General features: G+C 47.5%; 1 protein-coding gene across 12 annotated transcripts in view; it reads right to left on the minus strand.

Annotated features, from left to right (window-relative positions):
• Positions 1-24,620, minus strand: part of TANC2 (tetratricopeptide repeat, ankyrin repeat and coiled-coil containing 2) — a 256,859-nt gene that overhangs the window by 11,281 nt on the left and 220,958 nt on the right. For all 12 annotated transcript variants that reach the window (XM_074562510.1, XM_074562507.1, XM_074562509.1 and 9 more), the window contains 7 exons: positions 20,687-20,795; positions 15,799-15,921; positions 14,590-14,826; positions 12,474-12,659; positions 10,227-10,320; positions 4,066-4,199; positions 3,510-3,633 (listed from right to left, as the gene is read on the minus strand). In XM_074562510.1, coding sequence (XP_074418611.1) covers positions 3,510-3,633; positions 4,066-4,199; positions 10,227-10,320; positions 12,474-12,659; positions 14,590-14,826; positions 15,799-15,921; positions 20,687-20,795 — 1,007 coding nt within the window. The remainder of the gene's footprint in view (positions 1-3,509; positions 3,634-4,065; positions 4,200-10,226; positions 10,321-12,473; positions 12,660-14,589; positions 14,827-15,798; positions 15,922-20,686; positions 20,796-24,620) is intronic.

Here is a 24,620-nt window from a genome sequence, read left to right on the forward strand (position 1 = left end):
CAGGGCTCCGGCTCTCGAGCGCGCAGAAGAGATCCGTATCAGCTCTGCTCCTCCGAGGAACTGCGGCTACCTGCGGGATGCTCCCGCCAGCAGCCTGGGATGAATTGCCGCTGCAGTATTTTTCTCCTGTAGGTAAACTCTCAACCGCCCAGCGTGAGGTCTTCGCTGGCTCCAGAAAGCTCAGCAAGCGGGGGAGTAATGTGAATCTCCTGCGCCTTCCCCGTCATCCCAGCTGACACGTCCCCCGGGTAGCACACATCGCCCAGTCGAGAGCAAACTGACAGGTCTTCCAGCCAGCCTCCGCAGCTTTTTGTTTGCGGAGGAGCAGAACGCGTGAACGTTTGCTCAGGGTGTGCTCAGAAACCTCCGCCCGGAGCCCTCGGCTCAGCCCCAGCGCCCCGCTCGCCGCCGGCCTCTGAACCGCAGCGCGGGCTGCCAGGGAGGGAGGTGGCAAATGACGTCTGGGGCAATCCGGTGTGCCGAGGAGGGACACTGGCTGTACAGGACAAGGGGCGACAACCTAAACTCCTGACACCTCGCCAGCCTTCCCTCACGTTGCCCACACTGCACCCAGGAGCCCTTCTGAAGCTCTGTGAAAGCCCTCCAGATGATCCTCAACTGACCCACGGCCAGCTATTGCTCAGAAAAGCAGGATGAAGCCTCATTTCATGCCTTCTTATTTGTACCAGCTACTTTATTGCAATCAAACCGTCAAAGTCTTCTCTTGTGTTTTCCCTCTGACTCTTCTGGAGCCGGCGAGGAAGCTCCTGCAGTAAGAGGGAAGGCTGGAAAACCACATCATCACTCGGCCGTCCCGCTCTTTCGCCAGTGCGGTGGAAGAGACACACCACACCGCAGGGTGACGTGCCCAGACTCCAGGGCATCACTGCAGCGATGCGAGCTGAAGGTCTAAGTGAGCGGACAATGCGCGGCGCTTCCGAAATGCCCAAAGGCTGCTCCGAGGCAGGCTGGGCACGACCTCCGCAGAGGCACCGAGCTCCCGGCAGAACCTCTGCTCCTCTCTGAAGGCGTCTTTCGCTCCTTCGGGGATCTCTGACCCGCTTCGCGTTAAGGCAGTCAGACATGAAACAAACTGATGGTTTCGAGGGCAAGTGGCTTAAGGTGACCTCATGGGATGGATCCCAGCTCCAGTGGGAAAGATTTTGGCTGGGCAAACCCAGCTTCGGAGAGGGGGTTTGGAGAGCAGCTGGGCTGCTCCTTCCCTAAAAAAATTACCTGGCTAAATGCAAGAGTTTATGGTTCAATGTTATCCAGCAGACACACAACAATTAGCCGGCTAGAGAAAAAAAAAAAAAAAGAAAGGATTGACAGTTGGAGCATCAAAAAGGAGGCGGGAATGGGCAGGAGGGTCGGCCCCTTTCTGTGCAGAGGACGCAGGAGAAGACGCCGTGCCCATGCTGGGCTACCCCCGCGGGGACAAGGCTCAGCGTCGTGTGTCACAGGCACGAGACAGACAGCGAGGGGCGGCAGCCACACGTACCACGTACCCCACGGCAGCAAAAACATCGGGGGATTGATTTTCGCAGCAAAACGAGATTCAGGGTCAAGCTCTCTCCAAACGGAACGAGCATCAGAAATGACTTTGCTTCGTGTAACACCGACCCGTATAAACATCAGCTTTAGCGGAGCCGTTACCAGGAAAGTTCAATTCACTGTTCACACGTCCATCGCTTCCGGGTGTTAAAGCAAGAGCAGTAGGTAACTCTAAAAATTTGGATTTCAAATTGATTGATGACTGCAACTCTGTTAATAAAAAGTGTTTACAAACGCCGACTGTGTTAATCAAGTACAGTCAAATGAGATTTGCTTTGCAACACACTAATTAATGCTTATGGCTTATGATTCACACACTTTGATTTTAATGAAACATTGAACAGGATTGTCAAAGCCATTTTAATTAAAATACACCATATATCACTGTACTCTGCCCAGGCTTGAGCTAACTTTTCAGGACCACGCGTTATAGCCTATTTAAGTGGCTAAATTTAGTTTATTAAGCTATTTAGAAGAATGGACCTTTTAAAAGTAAAAAAGATTTTCGTATGTTTGACTTCTTGGTGTCCTAAGAGCCAGGTTAACATGACGTGCGTTTGCTGGCGATCCCACGGCCAAGATCAGATTACCCAGAATTTTCATCCTCCACTGAACCAGTCAGTCTTAAGGACCATGCACAGTTCTCAAGTCTGGCCAACAAAAAAAAGAATCACTTATTTTAAGCCTCTTACACAGATGCAGTGAAGCTGCAAAAGGGGCCACGTTACAACTCAAACACGGAGACCGTTTAATTTGAAATTTCTAAAAAACCAGAACGCCAGAAAAGAATTAATTGGATTAATTCACGAAGAAACTCATGCCTGATCTTTGTCACATCCCTACGCAGGTTACAGCGCTGAGCAGCAAGGACCCCACTGGCTCAGGACGGACAGGCAATGAGAAACTTGCTCTTGGAAGCCTGGCAATTTTACAGTGAAAAATGTTCTTAAAACTACTATGTAAAATATTCAAGCGTCTCACATTTTGGCTAAGAGGTCAGCCACAGTCACTTACGATATGAAGAAAATATCCCTTCCCAAAGAGGGATCTTACCTGAAATAAAAATATCAGATAACAACACAAGAATTAAACGCTATTTCTAGCCAAAAAAGAATGGAAAATTACCGAAACACACCAAACAAACATTGGCTATTTGTCAAAAAAAAAAAAAAGAAAGAGAGAAGTCTCTAAGGAGCTACAGAAATACGAAATAATCGCATTCACACAGGTTGCAGGCAGGGTGTTGTCCTGACTCACCTCAAACATGTACAGCAGAAATGAGTAAAACTGAAACATGTTCCCGTTGACTGAGTAACTCCCAGGGAAGGGGAATTATTAGACACTGGAAGTACTGAGCAAAGGGAACCTGCGAGCGCAAAGCCGAAGAGCAGACTATCTTCAAAACAATTCTGGTTTATTTTCAACAAACACACCAAACCCTTGCCTGTGTCGGGGCCTTACCCTCCTGCTGATGTTGGCGTCAAAAACGCAGGCAACAATACTAGCACTAAAAATGGAAGTGTTAAAACGCGTCCCGGGCTCTGGTCCGGCGGTTGAGTCTTGCCTGTTCCATGGCGATGCTGACGGTTCAATCACATCGCTCGTTCCTTTTTTTGTCTAAGGGGAAAGCTCCAAGCACGGTTCAAGGGCACATTCTTAACTCAATGCTCAAAGCACCTGTGCTGGGTTATTTTATTTTCTGACCCAAGTGCGTGGTTTTGGGGCTGCGAGCACCAAACGCAGACAGCAAAACCGACAGCCAAGATTAACGCCATGACAGTTCTAGTCTCGTTCTCCAACAAGCTGGATACGGTGCTGAGAACCTCTCCACCGCCCGATCCAGCAGTGGGATTGCAGTCCCCACCCTGACATTACGAACTCCAGCTGTGCAGGAGACGGTGCGGTGGGACTCGCCGTGGCCCGTCTCCAACACACTTCCAAGCATATGCTCTAACCTTGTGCGAGCAGAAACTCCACTGTGCCCAGATGTCCTTCAGATGCGGCCATCATCAGCGGCGTCCGCCCCTGCTTGTCTGCCATGTTCACATCAGCGCCGTGCGTGAGTAAGAGATCTACAATCTGCAACACACAAAGCGAGAACACACGTTGCATGTGGAGATCCAGCTGGGAACACTCGTCGTACGTAGAGAAACTAGAGCCGAGGAAGGGCAGAGTGGTCCCCATGTCTTGAAACCCCAAGGCATGGTGCCCTCTGAGATTACTGCTGCAAGATTAGGGCATAGGAGAAGCGTATAAGGACAGGAAAAATGACTTTTTAAATCAAGAGCATCCCATTTGCTTCCCAAATGGTGAGATAACACAGTACATAAGCAAAAGCTGTCTGCAGCCACCAAGAGCTCAGGGTGCTGGAAGCATCAATATCTCTTCTTCTCACTCTGATCATTCCCCAAGAGTTGAGGTTTGTCTTCTCCACCGGTATTTCAGCAAGATGGAAGGGCTGGCCTGACCCTACATTTCAGGCCAACCCGGCAGTGCGAGGACCCCACTCACCTGCCAGTGGCCCTGTCTGACGGCGCTGAAGAGCGGCACGACCCCGCGGCGGTTGGGCTGTGCCACCGCGGCTCCCTGCTCTAGGAGGAGCCGACAGACCTCCAGCTTCCCGCGGCCCGCCGCCGCCGTCAGAGCTGCAGGAGAGAGAAAAGTGGTGAAGGGAAAGAGCCACACGCTCCACAGGGTTTTTTCATACGCAGAGATAGGTCTTTCTGCTGGCTATCGAAGCGATGGTGCCTGAAATGCCAAACATAGCTCGCGACGGGCAAAACGAACCAAGGAAATGGGTTGGCTCAGGACAGCTGTAGCTCTTACTTGTCATTTTAGTTTACTTCAAAGGTCAACTCTTCCATGAAAAGATCTCGTAACGTTATGGAAAGAGGCTGATTGGGACAATCAGCTTTTATTATTTTCTCCAAGTCGCAGTGCAACCGGATGAGAACGGCAATACGCATAAAATAATCTACGGGCACGTGTGACCGAGGTTCAAGGTGTCGCCGCAAAGAAACGCAGCGCCTTGTCACATGAAACTGTCGCCATTTCCCCCGTGCCTCCCCACAGGTTTCCCTACTGCAGAAGCCACAGGCTGCAAGACTTGAGTGAGTCTCAGTAGGGGCACAATGTGCAGAGAGAACACAGGCCTTCAGGTATGCGCCGTCTTGGCAAGACCTTCTGCAACCTGGCCTTGACTCATCCCACCATGACTACAGGAGAGCAAGCGAGGGATCGAGCTGGAGGCACTGACAGATCACTGCCAGCCAATGGGTGTCAGTCAGATCTGTGGCTTTTCTCCAACCGAACAAGCACAGAGCAGTATAATTCAGATGGAGGACTTTTAATATCCCACTTTAGCCTGTAGATCTCTGAAACCAGGGAAACAACCGGAATGCAAAAATGGTATGAGTATGTTCACCTGTTCTCCAAGAAAAACGCTAATTCTGGGCTTTGTTTCTGGCCAGGACTAATCCTACCAGCAAGGGTCTTTGTGCAAAACCAAAATTAACTCTTATTTCCAGTATTAAAGACGCTCACAATATCACAGGTGGGTAGAAGTAACACTTGACAGCTCTTTCCCTGACAAAATGTGCTCTGTTAACTCGCAAAGTATGGTTGGGTTAGAAAAGGCACATTCAATCTGAAAATAGTTCCAAGTGCAGGACCTGCCTTCGACTCGTCTTTGGTATTAATTTTAGACTTTTCGGTTCCTCCCTCCTCTCCCTAACTTTCTGTGCACTTGAGCACGGCTCCCCTGGCTCGATGCTCTGCCGCTTCTAGTAGGAGTTTGAGCAGAAGGTGGGAGTCTATTTCTAACTGACGTAGCTTGTTTTTTCTTTGAAGTACATTTCTGTGGGCTGGCTGATTACGAGGTGTTGATGGGTTTCCAACTGCAACGCCGTTAATGTTGGGGGATTTAATTAATTCTCTATTCTGTTCCACATTATGGTTGAGTTTTCTTCTCTTGGGGTTGAGAGACACCAAGAGTTAAAAGAAAAATCATCTCGCTGCCACAAGCAGAACATACTGCAAAATCTATAATCAGATCCATGTGGGTTTTACACGTAAGCTACCAATATAGAAGGAGGACTGTGTGTAATGTGCACAGCAGAGGGATCGGCATGCAGGGCTTTTGGGTTCTATTTCGAAACCTGCCTGCACTTCAAATGTTGCAGGTTAATTTGAGGTATTTCACGTCAAAATGACTTATGCTTGCAACACTGAAAATACTGTAAATCACTTCAGTGTTTGGTGTTCACCATGAAATGTTCTTTGGAAAAGACTTTACTGGAACGGGATGATTTGATCCATGGCCATATCCTTCTCCCCTCTGCCTTGCAATCCACCCTACCTGGTCTGACACGTCTTTTTGCTACTCTGCTCCTCAGGGTCACAGCAACTGGTGGGGGTACGTAGCTCCAGCCTGGCCTTTGCAGCTCCAACTCAAGGGAAGCTCAGAAGCTTCTGTGCCTCTGAGCAGTCAGACCTTGCTGCAGGAAGGTCATCATCCCATACTGATGACCTGGATTTGCTGCCTGCTGCTGAGAGAAACCTGTCCAAACTCATCTTGTACGCTACACAGATATCTCAGCATCTATCCTCAGAAATGGAGAAACTCCCCAAGGAGCTAAAGGAGCTCAGTCCAGACGGAATCCTAGGAGACCAACTCACTGAGGTACACCCAGACTTCATCAGCACCTGTCCTTTGAGCAGAAGGTTGGACTAGATAACCCCCTGTGGTCCCTCCAACGGCCAAGAGCTGGACAGTCTGCTGCTGTGAATGAACAGAGGTGCCTCACCCCTCCATCTCCAGCCTTCCAACCAAAGCGGCTTTTGACGAGATTGCAAGCTCCAGCTCCACTGCTGGCCACCTCATGGCCAGAGCACTGTCCTGTGGCTGGCGTCCAACTCTCCAAAAAGCTCAATTAAACCACCTCAGGAAAAATTCTACAAGTGTCCTCTTATTTAAGCCTTTTAGCACTCTTTACATGGACTTATCCGCCTGTCTCCCCCATCACCAATGCGCCTTGCAACGGCCATCAGTCTCCAGAAACCCCACGGCACGAGGCGAGGCACGGCACGGTGCCTGTGTGCTGAAAGGAGATAGGAAAAGCCAAGGAAAGGTGATGAGAGGAAACAAGAGAAATGGAAATGGTTTTGTTTGAAGTTTTACTGTCCGCCAGACAGCTCCTGTGGCCCAGCATGAAGGAGGTGAGTCCATCACGCCCAGCCAAGGAGCAGTGACCAGGATCCTTGTTTCAGAGAGGACAGCTGGGTAGGACAGCATGTGTTGCGCAACGGGCACCTCTACAATGACATTTGGTCCAGGAAGGTCCAAAATTGTTATCAACAACTTATCACTTATTGCTCTTCACAATCTCTGCAGCTCCCGGAAAGGAGGGTGTAGGGAGGGGACGTCCGTCGGAAGTCTTCTCCCAGGGAACAAGTGACAGGGCAAGAGGAAACGGCCTCAAGTCTCGCCAGGGGAGGTTTAGGATGGATATTAGGAAAAATTTCTTCACCGAAAGGGTTATCAAGCATTGGAACAGGCTGCCCAGGGCGGTGGTGGAATCACTGTCCCTGGAGGTATCTAAAAGCCGGGCAGACGTGGTGCTGAGGGACATGGGGTAGTGGTGGGTTGGGCAGTGTTGGGTTGATGGTTGGACTCAATGATCTTAAAGTTCCCTCCCAACCTCAATGATTCTATGGTCCTGGGCTGGAAAACAGGAATGTTCACTTTGCAGCATTTCCTTGAGGACTTAGTGCCAGGAGAACAACTCACCGCGCAATAACAAAATCTTGGCATAAACGCCATAAACCAGTGGCTGCATTTCTCAAAACACGGCACAAACCAAGCCTGAGGCGAGTTTCAGGTGCGGATGTGCCCCCCTCCGTCAGCGAGCAACGTCAGAGAAGCCACAGCCTCCGACACCAGGGACCTGCAACGGCACGTTCTGCCTCTGCTGTTGTGCAGAGCACGTCTGTTTTCTTGGAGAAAAAACCAACTTTATCTGGAGAAGGAATCATTGAATTGCTCCTATACAGCACGTGTAGCTGTTTCACAGCCTGGCAGCGAGTCAAATGCAGTTTGATGGAGTCGTTCTTTGCACCTCCAACTCTGACGGAGTTATTACAAGTGACTCAGATACTTTGGTGCTGGGTTTTGATATGAAGTCTTGTCCCAGGGGGAAATATTCCATCTGGAGCTGGCCGTAGCGTGCTGTCAGCAATTCCTAAACTTATGATGTAACTTGGCGCTGCCGTTCGGATGATATCAGGCTGATAGCACTGAGCCAGGCAGGCAGCTCTGCGCTGCGCAAGATTAGACACACGAGCAACGAGTATCAAAAACCAGGCAAGGCATGATACAGATTTTTAGAGCAGATCGCTATTTTTAGGCGGAAATCAGCATTTCTCTTCAAATTTATCTAAATTCGCTGTTTACTTTTGGTAAAAAAATAATAGCAAATCAATGTGAAAGGGAGACTTGAGATCAATATAAACTCGTCCTGCCTGTGACGGGACAAAAAACTGCTGAATTTGGTGTCTGGCTCGTTTTTGCTCATTTTCCCGTCTTACCTACCACCAATTTTAATGGGATAAATGGGCATTCCTTCGAGATGGCTCCTCAATTTGTGTGCAATTTGCAATTCACGAATCCACATTCCCAACTATCCCAGTTAGTTACCCAGTTTCTCTGAGATACGAGAAACTCCCAGGTGTCTGTGTGAGTCCAGCTTTTGGCACCGTTGCGGGGAGAGGTAGGGGAAGGGGGACAACGGAGATGGGAAAGGCTTCTGCTGAAGAGTCCTCGAGGCGACAGGCAGGCTGGGAATGGCAGAGCTGCCCAGGGCAGAAGGAATGAGGACAGAGAAGAGCTGGATGCCGTCAGGGAGAAGATGCAGCGCTCAGCTTTCAGAGCGGAGAGCATGGAGAGCAGGAGAGAGCAGGATGGTGTCACCTGCAAAGGCAGGGAGCTCCGGGGAGGGACAGGGTTAGACGCCAGTTCGGCAAACGCCTACAGCGTTACGCCAGGCTTTGGCAGACTCATCCAGGCAGCCCAGGACTGTCGTAACTAAGAGCTTATCCGTAGAGTCTGATGCTGCCCAGGAGGTTACTGTGCAGGGGGACATCTCAGTGGCTTTTGCTCAAACTCTGATGCCCTCTGATCAAACTCTTGCACCTCCAACTCCGATGGAGTTATTACAAGTGACTCAGATACTTTTGCGCTGGGTTTTGATAGGAAGTCTTGTCCCAGGGGGAAATATTCCATCTGGAGCTGGCTCCAGATATTTACAAGACATTACTCAAGACAGTTTTTTATTTACAGGATAGTCCTCAGGACCCAAACACCAGAGAACCTTTTGGACGAGCCGCCTCTGGCCTGGTCACCACTTCAAACTGTGAGCTCAGCGGCAGCAAAAGCCGTTGTCCTACTACCAACGCTGTGTCATGTCATTTGGCTAATTCCACACCCAATTTCTTTTTTCTCCCATGACACCCTCGGGGCACTTTTAAATTGCTTATTTGTATGTTGCCCTGATTTCCGCTAATAATGGCACAACGTCCTTGCTCCTCAGTTACGTCCCCGTGGATGCAGGAGCCGATTCCTTCCCTGATGCCCTGCGAGTGTGGCATCAAAGATCCTCCATCTTTGCCCTTTAAAGCTCAGGGGCAAATACTTTCTGATAGACTCTGTTCATTACAAGGCTCTAACAATGCTACATTTTCAAAGGTACAGTGTACAAACAGCTCAAAACATAACCCTGCTTTTTTCCTCCACCCTTCTAACCAGAAATGACCTGACCAAGGACCAAGCCACACGCCAGCCACCGTCCGTACCCTTGGATCGTGTCATTTTTAAGCAAAGCTGACAGAATCAAAATCAGTGCTCCGGCACCCAGACAGGAACATCGCCTTGGTGTATTAACCTGACAGGAACATTACCAGCGATGCAAGCAGATTAGTGAGTTAAGCACAAAAGACAGTGGACAATATTTGTGAGGTCACTGGAGTTAAAAGCCAACAACTCCAAGTTGGAATATCTCAAAAAATGGAGGTGATAGTGCCTTTCTTATCCGTGGTGTGGAAGGGGTGAACGGCCGCTTTTGTTTTGGTAGAAGTTCGGAAAGCAGGGCTTCTGTACCATACCCATCAATACAAAAATGCAGTATTGCACAAAAGGACATCTGTTTAATTACCAGGTGCTAAATAATGAGAAGTTTTCAGAAAATCAATGGCTAATTTAACAGTCATGGTGCTGTACGTAACCGGGAAGAGCAGAGAGAAACAGAGAGATGGTTTGGATAAATACGCCCAACATCAAGAGAGAAAGAGCAGAATTTTGTGTCCATCTCACTTAATGTGAGACATCTCAGTGAAATCAGCGGCCCGGTTGTCAGAGCTGCTGCATGCCTGCACGCTCCGGGAAAGCGCCAGGAGCTGCAGAAGCTCAGGATTTTCAACCCCTGAACTTTTCTGTTTTACTTAAGCTGAGTGCGAGCTCCTCCCTGGCACCCGTAAATCCCCTGAAACCAAATCAGAGGAACTGATCCCTCTCCCTTCATCAAAGCAACACCCGGGATCAGGGACGCATCGGGTGACGGGGAGCCCTTAAATACAAACACAAACAGGCAAAAAGAAGCTACAGCATCTACAGAAATCACCTGTCTCTCCCCAAAGGCTGTCAAAGCTGTTGATTTGTGCTCGCTCCACCTCCTCTTCGTCTTTTTCTGGAAGATCGAGCAGGTAGGAGACAATCTAAAACAAAACGACATGTCAGCTCACGAACTCGGCTGCGTTATATATAAACTGCTGACATCTCAACACGAGCTGCTCTGAAGACACAGAGGAAAAGGAACGGTCTCTGCCTGGCACCCTGAGCTCAAGTAAATATTCTTCCAGAGATCAGTCGCTGAACCTGCTGCCCTGTGCAAGCAAAAAAACCCACCCAAGTGTCCTGACACGACTGCACATGAGGAGCTTTTAAGTGTCAGTTCCTTCTATGGGTGTCTGTCCTGCTGCAGACGGCCCGGTGCGCACAGCGGATGCGCCTCCGTCTGCAGCTCCAGCTGCCCTGAGCTGTGAGGGAACGCCGCCGCATCCGTCTGTACCATGAGTATGATCATCCCCTTTCACCGCTGGGGAAACTGAGTCACGGACAAGGGATGTAATGGCGCAGTTATAATCGTTAGTCTCTCCGTTCGCTTAAGCTCCAGCGAAGACGAAGTTAGTTCCAGAAACTATTAGCTCCTTTCTAGCAAATGCCGTTTTTAAGCAGACTGTTAAAAAAATGCCACTGTGTTTTTCTTCCAGCTGTGGATGCTTGAAACCCCAGAGAAGCAAATTAACTTCTTTAAAGGGTAAATTAAAGGATTTAATTGACTGAAAACTGCTAGAAAATTTCAGTGTTTGGATCATATGATGCGAGAAAGCAAGAGGCTAAGAAGAAAATGGAGATTTTACTTTAGTGACTGAAGGACAAAAACATTTTTCTCATTCCAGGAGAAACAATTATCCGCTGGGGTATAGGCTACAACGAGCCTTTTCTGAGTACCTGGGAGGAAGCCGTGCCTGCTCCGCCGCCTGCGGGCACAGGCTGAGGGAGGCACCAGCACAGGGCAGCAGGGATGTGGGTGACAAGTGCTGTTCCCCCGTGTCCCGCCAGTGATGCGCTGGTGCTCAGTGGGACATCGGGAACAACAGCAGCACGGGGGGGAGCAGGAAAGCCAGGAGGGTGCCTCCAGGAAAGATGCTGTTGAAGTGGACGATGCTCGTGGTGCTTCCACGGCAGATGCCGTGTGTGTTACGCTGCTGCCTCCGTGGGAGAGCGTGAGGTTGGTGTAACAAACGCCTGGGCCTCGGCTGCTCCCACCCGGCTGCTGCGCGGCTCAGTGGACCTCAGTGGCCTGGATAAACCGTAAAGCCACGTCTGGTATGGTTACACCAGGGTATAATCACAGCAAGGACTCCAGTGCGGCTCCACCAGCCATTAAGGTCACTTCATAAACATGCTAAATACTTGTTTTACCATTGAAATTGGAAAAAAAGAGCGAATCAGCTTGCGTCTCCTACGACTGCAAGCACCTCAAAACAGGGAGGCGCAGTATTTTTCTATCAGCAGCCACGGACCTTTTATGGTAAAACAGAAATATTAAACAATTCCAAAACTCCCTTCTCTAAGTTATAAAGGCGATCAGTGCTACGTGTGGGGAAAATCCCATTTTAAAAAATTCTGTTCCCTGTTACAAATTACGTCCTCGGTGTGCAGATCTTTAGGGTTTTGAAGTCACATCTGCTTCTAATCGGTTCAACTCACAGTCACTTAGCTAATAAGAGTTTCCCAGCTTTCTTTAATTAGCTCCTCTGATCTGAGCACATTACCTATGTTTTCACGGATTACGCTTAACAAAGGCAAAATCTAAACTCCAGTAAATGAGAGGAGCTCAATTTAGCAAAGAAATCAACCAATGCAAAAAATCCTCAAAGACTTACTTCTCGGTAGGAAAACATACATCATTTCCCACATCACAAATCTTTATCGGTACGATAAGATGAAGCTCTTCGGCTCTTCTCTCCCCCCAACATACAGTCCAAAGCTCCGTGGTCTCACACTGCCCTAACAGCGCCGGAGGAGCGGCGTCAGCAACACGCTGTTTATCCACCCTTGCTTTAAGGTTTATTCCAACAACTTAAAGGCTTGTTACTCTTCCTCTCTTGGATGCCTGCCCAGACCCCAGGGTTTGCCAAGGGATCTCTGAACCCCGCAGCCTGGGATGGGAAGGGGAGGAAGAGTAGGACAGAGGTACTGACTCCATCTCCAAGAACCTCTTTGGTCAATGTTTTGGCTAGAAAACAGAGTCGACCCCTGGTTTCCCACCCCGCGGAGGCAGTGATGCGCTGGCAGGTCTCACCTCGGTGTAACCCATGCTGGCCGCCGCGATCAGCGCCTGCTGGATGGCGTGGCTCTTCTTAAATACTCCCTGCTGTTGCCCAGCCATGGTCCAGTCGCATTGGATCAAGAACTTCACCACCTCCAAGTGTCCTCGGAGAGCAGCGTGAACCAGAGCGCACTGACCGTTTTTGTCCAAATGATCCACCTTGAGAAGAGACGACAAAATACAATTAAGTCAAATCACGTGCAAAACTTCTTTGGTTCTTCGGAGTTTCCAGCCCCGGTTTCAAAATAATGCCACATGCGCAAAATCTGCATTTTTCTGGTAAACTATCCTTCCACAACCAGAAAACAACCGTTCCTAAAGCAGCTCTGCCCCAGGCTTAGGCATCCTCTTGGCCACAAGTGTTTGCTTTGGGTAAGTTACCATAATTTTTAGCTTTCTTTAGTCTTCTTCAGACTCAAAGGCTGCAAAAGCATTTTCCCCTTTGTGTCCTGAAGTCCAGCAACGGTATTGGGGATTGAAATCACACACGCTGATATCACCTCCCTTATCCAAATCCACAACAGGAAAACAAGGTCGTTTTCCAGATACCATTTCTTTCCAGGGACGGAGAAGCGCCCCAGCCTGCAGTCAAAGGCACGACACGAACCCAACGCAGGCAGAAGTCAATGGGAAACAGAGATTGCGCTTGGCAGCCCTGCGAGAACGTATTTGGTCGGCTTTTCAGGACCAGGCACGGTTTTCACTCGAGATTTCTAGGTCCTACCCCAACACCATAAATTTGGAGAAAACGGGACAACTACCGCCCTCCTGCCGGTTAACCCCTTCAGTGCTCCACAACGTATTATTTCTCATTTCTCATATTATAAGAAAGAATTATTACATTAGTATACCCTACTAATATTAATTATAGTTATGTAATCACATGAGAAATATTCCTCGTAATACATTGATATTATTAATACGTTAATATTTCTTATTTCTCAACTTAGGCAGCAATCAACGTCGCAGTTTTCTATGCCAGAATCTCAAACTAAACCCAGCTGGTTTTAGGGTATTCCCTCAATACAGTTAGGGATACTCAAGGGAAAATGGCAGGACTCTTGCACTGCATTTTGTAGCCCAAATATTCCTGTTCTCAGAGAGGGAATTCTGTTTCTTTACCAATGAGTGTCAGGGAGTCACCCAACTCCTCAAAATATCCCAACAAAAGCAGAATTCTTTTTTTCCTTCGTACTCTCCTTGCATTATTACAGACAGCACAGCAAGATCTAAACGGGTCCCTCAGTCATCCCGACTTTCGTTCCAAAACTACACAAACCCACATTTTGATTTTGAACTGAAGCTAAACATATAGAGAAACCACAAATTGTTTCCAGGAGGCTCCACTTCAAAAATCAGCACAATTTTCTTCTTCGACAAAATATTTAAACTTGACTCATCATACACAATTAAAACTCCAAACACTCACCACAAAGCTAAACAAAGGGTATTTTTCTAGGACAAGCCTGAGAGAAGTTTTTGGAAAATATGTCTCAAGAAGACATTTAAAGAACATTCCATGCTGCAAAAGCAACGTTGCCATTTTAACCTCGCGAAGGTCAAGGACTTCTCCAGAACATCCTTCAGCAGGCCACCAGTGCAGCGAGATTAGCCAGTTCCTACCTCAGACCTGAATTCCAGAATACTAATTACTGACTAATTTCAGGAAGGAATTCTTTGCTGTGAGGGTGGTGAGCCCCTGGCCCAGGTTGCCCAGAGAAGCTGTGGCTGCCCCATCCCTGGAGGGGTTCAAGGCCAGGTTGGACGGGGCTTGGAGCAACCTGGGCTGGTGGGAGGTGTCCCTGCCCAGGGCAGGGGGTGGCACTGGGTGGGCTTTAAGGTCCCTTCCAGCCCAAACCATTCTGTGATTCTGTGACTCTCAGGAGTTAACGAGCTTTGGTGTCAACATGAGATTTTCAAAGCCACTGCATTTTAGCAGAAAAGCCAACCCTCCACAGCAGCATCCTGCCTTCACCTCCTGCAGGATATCCTTCAGCGAGCGTTATGTATCCCGCCTGCAGGTTCTGCCCTGCCAGGCATCAACGTGGAACAGTTGAAATAAGGTTTTAGAGGAACATGGTCACTGTACCTTGGCCCGTTTCTTGCACAGCAGCACAACAATACTGAGAAATCCAGCAGCAGCCGCGTAGCCAAGGGGGGTCAGGCCACTTTCCGAAGCGGCATCTACATTGGCCCCAAACTCCAAGAGCAAAGCCACCATCTCCGTGTAACCCAGGTGGGATTGGACGCACAAAATGGGGGCGTTGTTCAGAACTTCGGTCCGATAATTCACGTTTGCACCTCCTAAAATCAGCAACCGACTGACCTGCATGGGGAAAGAAGAGCTCCTGTTAGCTGAGTCTGACGGAGAGACCTTAGTTTATTTTCAGAACAACAAAAGAATTTAAACCAGGGCCCTCTGCATGCTTCCAAGCAACCAGTGAAGGACATAAAATGCCCAGTAAAAACACTTGCCAAACGTACGGTCCCATTTTAGGCATTTTCACCCGTATGGGAAGGAGCTGGGGCAAACATCCTTCCAGATGAAGGACAGTTTGAAATCTGTATCAATGTCTGAAATCCTTTTTGCTGTAGAGATGAAGTCACTTACGCCAACACATTCATCTTTACCAACGCGAATGGGCACCAAGTGCCTGAACTGGCGTGTGAGCACGTGCCGTTGTGTTTGGCGTCGTCTCCAAGTTAGTGCCTGTCTAAGCCAGGGCCCTTTAGGGGGCTGTCGAATTCCAACACCAGTTGTCGCATCCCACATCTTTGGGGAGGAAAAACGCAAGTGAACCATTTTGCACAGGCGCAAAGTCACTATTCACTCGCTGCCATTAAAAGGAGGTCCCTGGTCAGTGTAGAAGAGTTGAGGAATCATCCCAGACAGTAACGAAATGATGAGATATTAGGAAAACTTTTTACACTGAAAGGGTTATCAAGCACTGGAAGAGGCTGCCCAGGGAAGTGGTGGAATCGTCATCCCTGGAGGGATTTAAAAGACGGGTAGACATGGTGCTGAGGGACATGGGTTAGTGATGGTTTTTGTCAGCGTTCGGTTGATGGTTGGACTCGATGATCTGCAAGGTCCCTTCCAACCTCAACAATTCTATGTTTCTATGATAAAATCCCAACTGAACTGATGGCCTCTCCCCAGCTCAAGATGAACACCCAGCAAGCTGCCCAGGTAGGACCACTGCCGGAGCCAATACTCCGTGTGTGGTTACTGCGCATCGCTGGGAGCTTCTTGTGCGAGCTCTGACCCACCCCAGCTCTCCTCCTCCTCCTCCAGTACCTTTATGTTTGGGGTGTAGAGATTTCTCAGAGATGCCAAAGCCATCGAAAGACCTTCGGTACTGTAGGAGATCCAAAGCCCTTGCAGGATGGAAGAAGATACGCCAACTTTTTTACTCAGCCCCTAAAAAGGAAAAGATGACTTAGATGCAAGCGTGCAAATAGGCTCAGTTACACCAGGCAGATCCCTCCTTGTCTTTGGACTTCAAAAAGTTTCAAGACACTAACGGCAGTACACAAGAGAACGTGACAATTTGCCAAATCTGACCTTGGCAGTGAATTAGTAAACTCGTAGGAAATAACTTGCAAAGATACTGTAGCCATCTCCAAGGTCTAGGAAAGGCAGGATTAAACAGTGAGCAACCTGAATCCATCCAACACCCTCAGAAAACGTCATGTGAAGGAACACCGCATGCTTCCTTTTTTTTTCTTTTTTAATTAAGTACACGTTATTTTGGCAGAACCGATTCACAAAGTTTCCTTATTATTCACACGGTTAAACCAGATGCCAATATCTGCTCACAAAAAGATAAATTAAGGACGTCTCAACCTCAACCTAGAACAGTATTCCCGTATCTCATAACAGACCGTCGCCAACCCTTCCGGCTGGCATCCATGATCAGGCTATACGTATTCTATAGGAGGTCCGACATCTTTTTCCAGCAATGCTAACTGGCGGAGCACAGAACTGTTGGGCAAGTCTCCCCCCTCCTGTCGAAGGAGCAATAATTGCTCTGTAGCCAACAGATGGGAGCAAACGGCTGGACGGACAACGAGAGCGATGAATGGGTTTGCAACTCCAGCCCCAAGATCTGCTGCGCGTTGGGCTCCGTTGTGGGATGCGGGTACGCCCTGTATATTGACGTTCTGCTATCGATTTACCATTAAAGTCTGCTGTTTCCATGGAAACCGTACAGACGTCTTTAATTGTTTTGATATGCAAACCCTGATTTCTGCTTCCTTGCACGCCGGGTGGTCATTTCCGTGCGCGCGAAGCAGCAGGATCGCATTTCAGTTTGGAAAGTCTTTCATGCGACAGACTGGCAGGGACAGTGTGGGGCGACGGGAAGAAAACCAGCAGCAAAAGGTGGGATTTGTTTCCTCTAAAGGAAGATGTGCAGGAATCGCCATCTGCGCCCGCTGCTGGACTCAGCTGCAGACCTCTAATACCTACGTGTGAAAGATATTCTGAAGCATCGCACCAGCCGTCAACAGATTTGTCACTTGAAATGGTTTTACCATAAAAAGAAGGAACAGATTAGACAGGCTCTTATAAATAACAACTCCACGCGCTTGTTTCCTTCACAATTCAGGGAGTTAAATAGAGAAAAATATCGTGTTAAGAGGCAGAAAGAGCTCAGGAATTTCAGCCACCATTAAACGCTGCTTTTGAAATGACACAATACAGGACATTAGAGGTCAATATTAAATTTCAGTGAAGTCAGTACAGTATAATTGGACAAATGGAAAACAATTTTATAATAAATGGTTAACATAATTTAAAAATAGCTATAATACTATCAAAGCCATAAATAAACTGTTTGAGTTACCATTAGGACTGAGGAAAGAGCATGTATTTTCAGAATAGCCATCTGAAGATAATCACACACGCTATAAAAACCTTAACCGCTGTATTAGGATGTATATACTTAGATATTAGCGCAAGACATAAAAGATGACATTTATCCTTTAAAGAATAAATACATCCAACACTGTTATCATTCAGTTGCTGAAACAAAACGGCACTATTTCACATTTTACAGATTGTATCTTCCTTTTCTGTTTCCCTTTTCTGCCCCGAACCGTAAAGCGGGTTGAATCCTTCAGCGAAAGCAAATCCCAACCAGACACAACACCAAACCGAAACGCCATCACTGGTTTCCACTTCACCGGGACCACCCGACACAGGAGCAAGGCACGGCCTGACCATGCACGTTTCATGGGAATAACTTTGCCAACGCCCCGCAAGCCCACTTTTCACACAGGCTGGCTTTTCTGCACTCTTTATGCAGCCGCCAGCATCCTTAACTTCTCATTTATCGCCTCCTCTGCTATTTGGCTGTTGGCGCCTTCAACACAAGATCTTTATGCGGCTGTTTTTCAAGGAGTATCAAACACCTTTACATACCCGTAGCTGTCAAAGTGAGTGTTTCTGCCTGTAATTGTCATTATGTGCTCAGTCTGGGGACGAGGGACACCCAGTTCTGGATTACTGACATTTCAGCTAACTAATTTAAGATGAAATTAAAGACTTCTCTTTGGTTGATTTGCAAAACATACGTCAGCCTGAAGTTTGGGTCTTCTTGTATCATTATTGCACATTTCTCTTCTTGCCCTTTCATTCCATGCCAGGCTTTCCAAGCTGGATTTCCATATGCTCCTGTTAAGACTGGTAATTGCTTTAAAAGACTAAAACATTTGTACTTTTTTTTTTTTTATCCCCCCACCCAACTGTTTGAGGATGTTTGTGTTTAAAAGAGAAACCCAGCAGATCTCAGCCACCAAGAGGCCAGGGGAGCGTGGAAGCTTCTTACCACCCGCGTGGCAGGTCGTCCCCTTGTGCCTCTGCATCACTCCAGTTTTTGTACACCTGGAAATTCCAAGTGTCCCATCATCACCTTGCACAAGGTACCGGTGGATTCGAACCCATAGGGATTGGGGAAGGACAAATATGTTTTCTGCACTGTTTAATCAAAGTTTGTCACTATACCCAGCTCTCGGTACTCCCCGGCTGGACGAAATGCTTTCATAGAATCATAGAATCTTCATGGTTGGAAAGGACCTTTAAGATCATCGAGTCCAACCAAAACCCCTACAATCTCTGCCACTGGAGCATGCCCTGAAGTGCCACATCTAGACGTTTCTTAAACACCTCTAGGGATGGTGACTCAACCCCCGCCCTGGGCAGGCTGGTCCAGTGCCTGACCACTCTTTCAGTAAAGTCATTCCTCCTAATATCTAACCTAAACCTCCCCTGCCGCAGCTTCAGACCCTTTCCTCTGGTCCTGTCATTATTCCCCTGGGAGAAGAGGCCAACACCCACCTCTCTGCACCCTCCTTTCAGGGAGTTGTAGAGGGCAATGAGGTCTCCCCTCAGCCTCCTCTTCCCCAAGCTAAACATGCTTTAGCTCTGTTCTAATCCTCTTCTGGCTTCACGATGGGTAGATAAAACGGAATTACAATGGCATCAGGCCTCCGCAAATACCTTCAAAATTAGGATCTTTGTGTCTGTGGAAAGCTGCTGCTAGAACACGATACTTCAGGAAAAACACACCCAATTGATGACCCGACATGCTGCCTGCCTGGCAGGAACCCCGTGCCGTACCGGTAACGGCTTCAGTAAAAGATCAGATGAAATGAAAAGCTTGACTGGAAAAAAAATGCTTGTTTAGAAACAAATACAGTCAGTGAACACAGGAAAATGGGTCTGTGTACGTACTCTCGGAAATATTTTCCTTTAAGAATGCTCAAGATCTTAAACGTGGTCTGCAAGAGTCCAGCTCAATGCCTCCTTCAAAAACTAATGCAGCCATTGTTTCAGTCAGTAAACACTCACAAATCCACAGTAAACACTTGTTAAAAAAAGGAATAAAAATTCAAGGATAAGCGAAAAACCTAAGTTTTGCAGTGTTTCTAATCCAGCTAATCCAAACCCTTTCAAAACTTTGTAGTACTTCTAAATACCGTACTGCTATGCTTATCTGTCACCGAGACAGACTATTCTTACCCCAGTGTTGCAAAACCACGGATTTTGCCGAGTGATTAGAAACAGAAGGCTGTACTGACATTTTTCATATGCTAATTGGCATTTTCTACTATTGTAAATATTGCTCAGTTAAATCTGGAATCTACAGGCAACTTGTCCACTTAATGAAAATTGTCATTTGTTTAGAGCCTGAAACCCTGTTATTTGTTTCTGCCGTGAAAGTGTGAAACGAAGATTTGGAACCAGATTTAGATGTAAATGGCAGCCGAACAGTAAACTCACGGCTGAATTTGGCCATGGGAATGTACTCTAAATTCGAAAATTATACACTAATCGGGTAACGGGCCGATGTGGGGTCCTTCCCTTTGGCTCCAGCCATCGCTTTCCCAAACGAGGAGACTTTGCTACTACACCTGACAGTGAATTCAGCACAGGGAACTCAATAAATAAATCCAACAGGACTGACCTGGCACAAGACTCAAAGCATCTGTTTGCTCTAGAAATACAGGGGTGCTAAAGTTCTGAAGTCTATAAAATCCTATACAGATCAGATAAAAACATAGCCTGATTTTAACCAGTGTTAAGCGCCCACAGATCCTACCACTTTTAATAAATTCTGTATTTCCTGTGAGCTTACAAATCCCTCCTCATTTCCATCTTCTGGTACGTGGGCCAACGGGCAAAAGAATGATACCTAATTTATGGGTCATTTTGATGCTCACATTCAAGTCTGCCTTTCAGTTACCCAGGTCTTAAATGTCTGTGTGAAGAGTAAAACGGACCCACCATCAGATTTTAAGCACCGTCGGATCTTCCCTTTACAACCTCAATTTTGGGTTGGATTCTTCAAAACCACTCCTCTTAAAACAATTTTGGTTTTTCTAGATGTTGTTACAAGGAACTCATCTTACATGGGAGGAAACCTCTTACGGTAGAAGAGTGATTTTAGGTAAGAAGGCTATCATCTGCTGAATTTACAGTCTGAAGGATGGCTTAATTTCAAGAATGTCTTATATACCACTGCCAATTTTCTAAAGCTCACTTCTACACGTTTCAGCAGCCTGAAGCAATCACACTTCTTACAGCAACCCTAAAACAAGAAGAGACCGAGCGCTGCCAGCGCTGGCAGATTATGCGCCGCGGGGATGAGCTTGGCATAAGTCTTCACTTTAATTTTTCTTACCTTAAAAATATGTGCTTTGAGAATGTGATGTCCCAGTTCAATAGTTTGCTGTCGATTTAGTTTTCCTTCTTGTCGGGAAAACCAGAAGGCAAGTAACGTGTGGCCACTCCTAAAATCAGAAGAAAGAGTATGTCAGTATTTGCTTCTTACACCACCACAAGAACTTTTGACAATAATTTTGGCTCCCGCGGAGCCTTCAGCCTCGTCCAGCTTTGGGAAACAGAGCTGGACTAATTCTTGCTTGGATAATTGCGTCCTTTATTATCGGTGATCACTGATAGCTCAAAAAACCCCAAACACTGGAGGACAGCAAAACTAAAACAATGTATTTTCTATGAGCGGACGTAAATTTGGAAACCCCTGAGGTACAACTTCATGAAAGCTGAAGTCCTACTTTTGTAGTCATTTTGCAGAGGAGAACCGTCCTTTGAAAGCGTGCCACCTGAAGTCATTAGAAAATAACATTTAAAATATCCACACTTGGAAAAGAATGTCCTTTAAATGACATCTACATTCTCCAGCCTGCGACATCTCCTGCAGAGGGAAGCAACTTTATTTCCATGTAAAACTCCTTCTAAATACATTCTCCTGCTTTTCCGCTAGTAAAGATGCTTCTGGCAATGACCTACCAAGTTGACAATGGAAGCAAATTAAGTGAGCTACACACAGAGCCTTGTTTAAGGCAAAACTTAATAAAAGAGTCAGTAACTTCCTTCACTAACGGTGATTTTTACTGACATTTTCAAACGTACAGACTTTCAACTTATAACACCGAAAGTTTCACCGCAGCCGAGTCTTCTCAAAGATGCAAGAAGCCGATCCTGCATACACGCACAAAACACGCGTGGTGGGAAAATGTGAAGTATCGCAAACATTTCTGGGTGAGATCGGCAAACACCCGCCCCTGCGGGCACGCGTGGATGCCGCCGCAGGAGACGGGGCAGGCAGGGGAGGAGGCCACTGAGGCTCCACGCTTGGACCTCAGGGGTCTGGGGACTTGCGGTTTTCTTGGTTTTGCCAACAAATTTGTATTCTTCTTTAAGCCCCCGGCTCCTCCCAAAGGAGTCCTTTTTTAACCCACTTCATTTCGGGAACTAAATAAGAATGTGACTACACATAAAAGCATCAAATGCCTTCCAGCCAAAGAAAACAAAATACGATATCAACTGTGGCTTTAGAAGGGCTTTTAAGGACACGGAACATTAGCTCATCACTATCTGGGAAAGCACAGAAGTACTTAGGACGGCCAAACATCAAGTAAATATTACAGAAGACAGAAGTTTTCACAATGGTGGGGATTCACCAGCCCATCCACATCCAGGGAGAATGATTACCCCGTCTCAAAATAAACTCAGAATAAAAAGGAAAGACTTGTACTGCCACAGCCAGGTGTTTGGCAAGGTCTCCCCCAAGCCCTGCCAATGAACCTCCTTTTGGACGGATAACAGACGGATTCATTCGAGCGGAGCCGATGCTGCTCTGCCAGACCTCGTGGTACTGGTAGGATGTGGACATGTGCCCGCCGGAGGAGCGGGATGAAAAACAAACGGCCTTTTTCTTACAAGGCAGGACTCGATCCTCAGGTCTTGACAGGTGAAAGAGCATCGCATCCCATTTACATGTAATAAAATAAACTCCTTCACTGGTGAGTAATTCTATTACGTTTCTCTCCAAAATCTAATTAAATTTATAGAGGCACCATCAACTCAAACTGTTGTCTGAAATGTTTTTATTGACTGATGGTATCCTTCACTCTTAGGGTGATTTGAGCTTAAGCAGAAACTGAAGAAAAACTTTTTTTTTGCATGTTTGCCTGTTATCTCCTCTCCACACCCTGGCTTGGCACATGGCGAGGTGTCCGTGTTGGGATCCCATAGCTCCACACTCCCCGTCACTGGAGAAGGAGAAGCTCCTCCAGATGGTGACTCAGCTCATCAAGATGTAGCTTAGATGCCTCGGCTGAGTGCTTAAAATTCGTCAGGACGCCTTGTGTGCAGGGCAGTGCCTCCCACTGCCACGCGTCTGTGCTGTGAGAGTTCTCCATATAGCACCAACAGAGGGACAAAAGTAAAAATCTGGGAAAACAGAAGGGCCTTGGAAGTGGTTGTAGCACCTTCAGTTATCTCCAGCTTATTGCCTTTCCTTCCTTTTGCTCTTCCCCTCTTTGAACCCCATCTTTGGAGTGGGAGAAGACCATGAGGTCGCATCCTTTTAAAGGAGACAGACAAATGCATTTGCTCGTTACGCTGATTAACCTCCAGGAATGCCCGTGGAAAGGAGAAACAGATCAGGAGGAACCAAGCGACTGTGAAACACAGCTGGAGCGTGGCTAGATACAGCTGCAAGTCAAGGAGCACAGCAACTGCTGGATTTCATCCGTCCCCACTCAGCCAGATTACGAAAACCTATAATCACTCTAATGCACTCAACGCCTCTCAATAGCTCATCAGCTTCCCAACGCTGGGCTCATGCTTTGGAGAAGAGCCAACGCATTTACCCCCACTGAAAGGCGGGTGGTGCAAGTTCCTTCCAAGCCATCGGCTCGTTTCCTTTCTGGGGGAGTCGTCAGGCTGGTGACCACCGACCGCGGCCTTCTGCTCCAGATCCGAGTGCCGCTGCGCAAGGGGACCCCGCAGCCAACCGCCTCTACCCCCTGTTTTTCACATCACAGAAGAGGAAACGATGCCAGTCGTTTGCTTGTTGATGGAAAACTCTTCGAAAACCTTTGGGAAGGCTCTGACTGGAGCTGTAACTCTATTAATCCCAAACACAAGCTGAAGATCCAGAAACTTCTAATGTGCCTTTTCTTCACGGCGAGAGATGAAGTGCGGCTCCTGACTGACACACGCGCCCAGGTTCCACAGTTAGCTCCTAAATTGCTTTTCAGCTGCAGCTGGTAGGGTATTTACCTGAATTTAATTATATGCATGACTTTGGCTGTTATGAATAAGGCATGTACGAACTATTCCAGAATGAAGTACAGTATTCATGAGTAATACATTACCTCTGCAATGTTTCCCAGACCTTGGCTTTGGGCTTGTTGATAAACACTTGCAGTCACTTGTTCTGTCAACGTTAATTGCATGCTAAACCAGACTCCAACAGCACAGGCTTTTTTTCTTTTAATACAGCAGAGGATGGCAGTAATGATTTCTACATCAAGGAGCTCTGAGAAATGATTTGCTTTGAATTTCACCACTGCCGAGTTTATCATCAGAGATTTTTTTTTTCTATTTTTAATGTAAGGTATCTTTTTGTGAAAAATTAATAGCGCTGCCGGCCCAGCCCCGGCAGCCTTTGTCTGCTCTCGCAGGCTCCTGTAACGGCCAGGGCTGCCTGTGTGGATGTGCACACACATGTATATATAAAGACTTAAAGATGAGTCTTCATCCTTGCAAGCCCCGGCATAGCACGAACCGATGCACGCACACAGCAGCTATAAGGAAGAGTAACGTAAGCGAAGGCTCTATACGGGCACAAGGGGAGACGCTGGCTTCTGCAGCGTGGTCCCTACACATCTGCTCCCTTATTCACCCAACACTGAGGCACACACAGCTCTGAGCGCAGAGCAAGGCGACGCAGGGAGTTGGTACCTCAAGCGCATCCCTCATCTTGCCCCCCGTCCCCCATGGAAGGGGACAAGGGGTCACTAATAAAGTACCAGCGCGACCAAAGAGCTGCGACGGAGCGTGGGGAAACACAAAAGAAAATGTTGAAAGTTCCCGGCTCTGGGCTTTATCTGTACTCCTCTATTCCTCGGGCAAAGTAAGAGAGATTTTAAAGGGCGTAAAATTACTCTAGTGTTAAGGCATTGCACTACTGGAGTAAAAGACAGGCAAAAATATCAGTGAGAATCAGTCCCGTTTACTTCTGAATCTACCGAAGGCCAAATTCCTTGATTCACACCCACATCTCCCTTCTGTCAGCTAATCCC

The sequence above is a fragment of the Larus michahellis genome, chromosome 18 (genome assembly GCF_964199755.1).
Source record: "Larus michahellis chromosome 18, bLarMic1.1, whole genome shotgun sequence".
NCBI lineage: Eukaryota > Metazoa > Chordata > Aves > Charadriiformes > Laridae > Larus > Larus michahellis.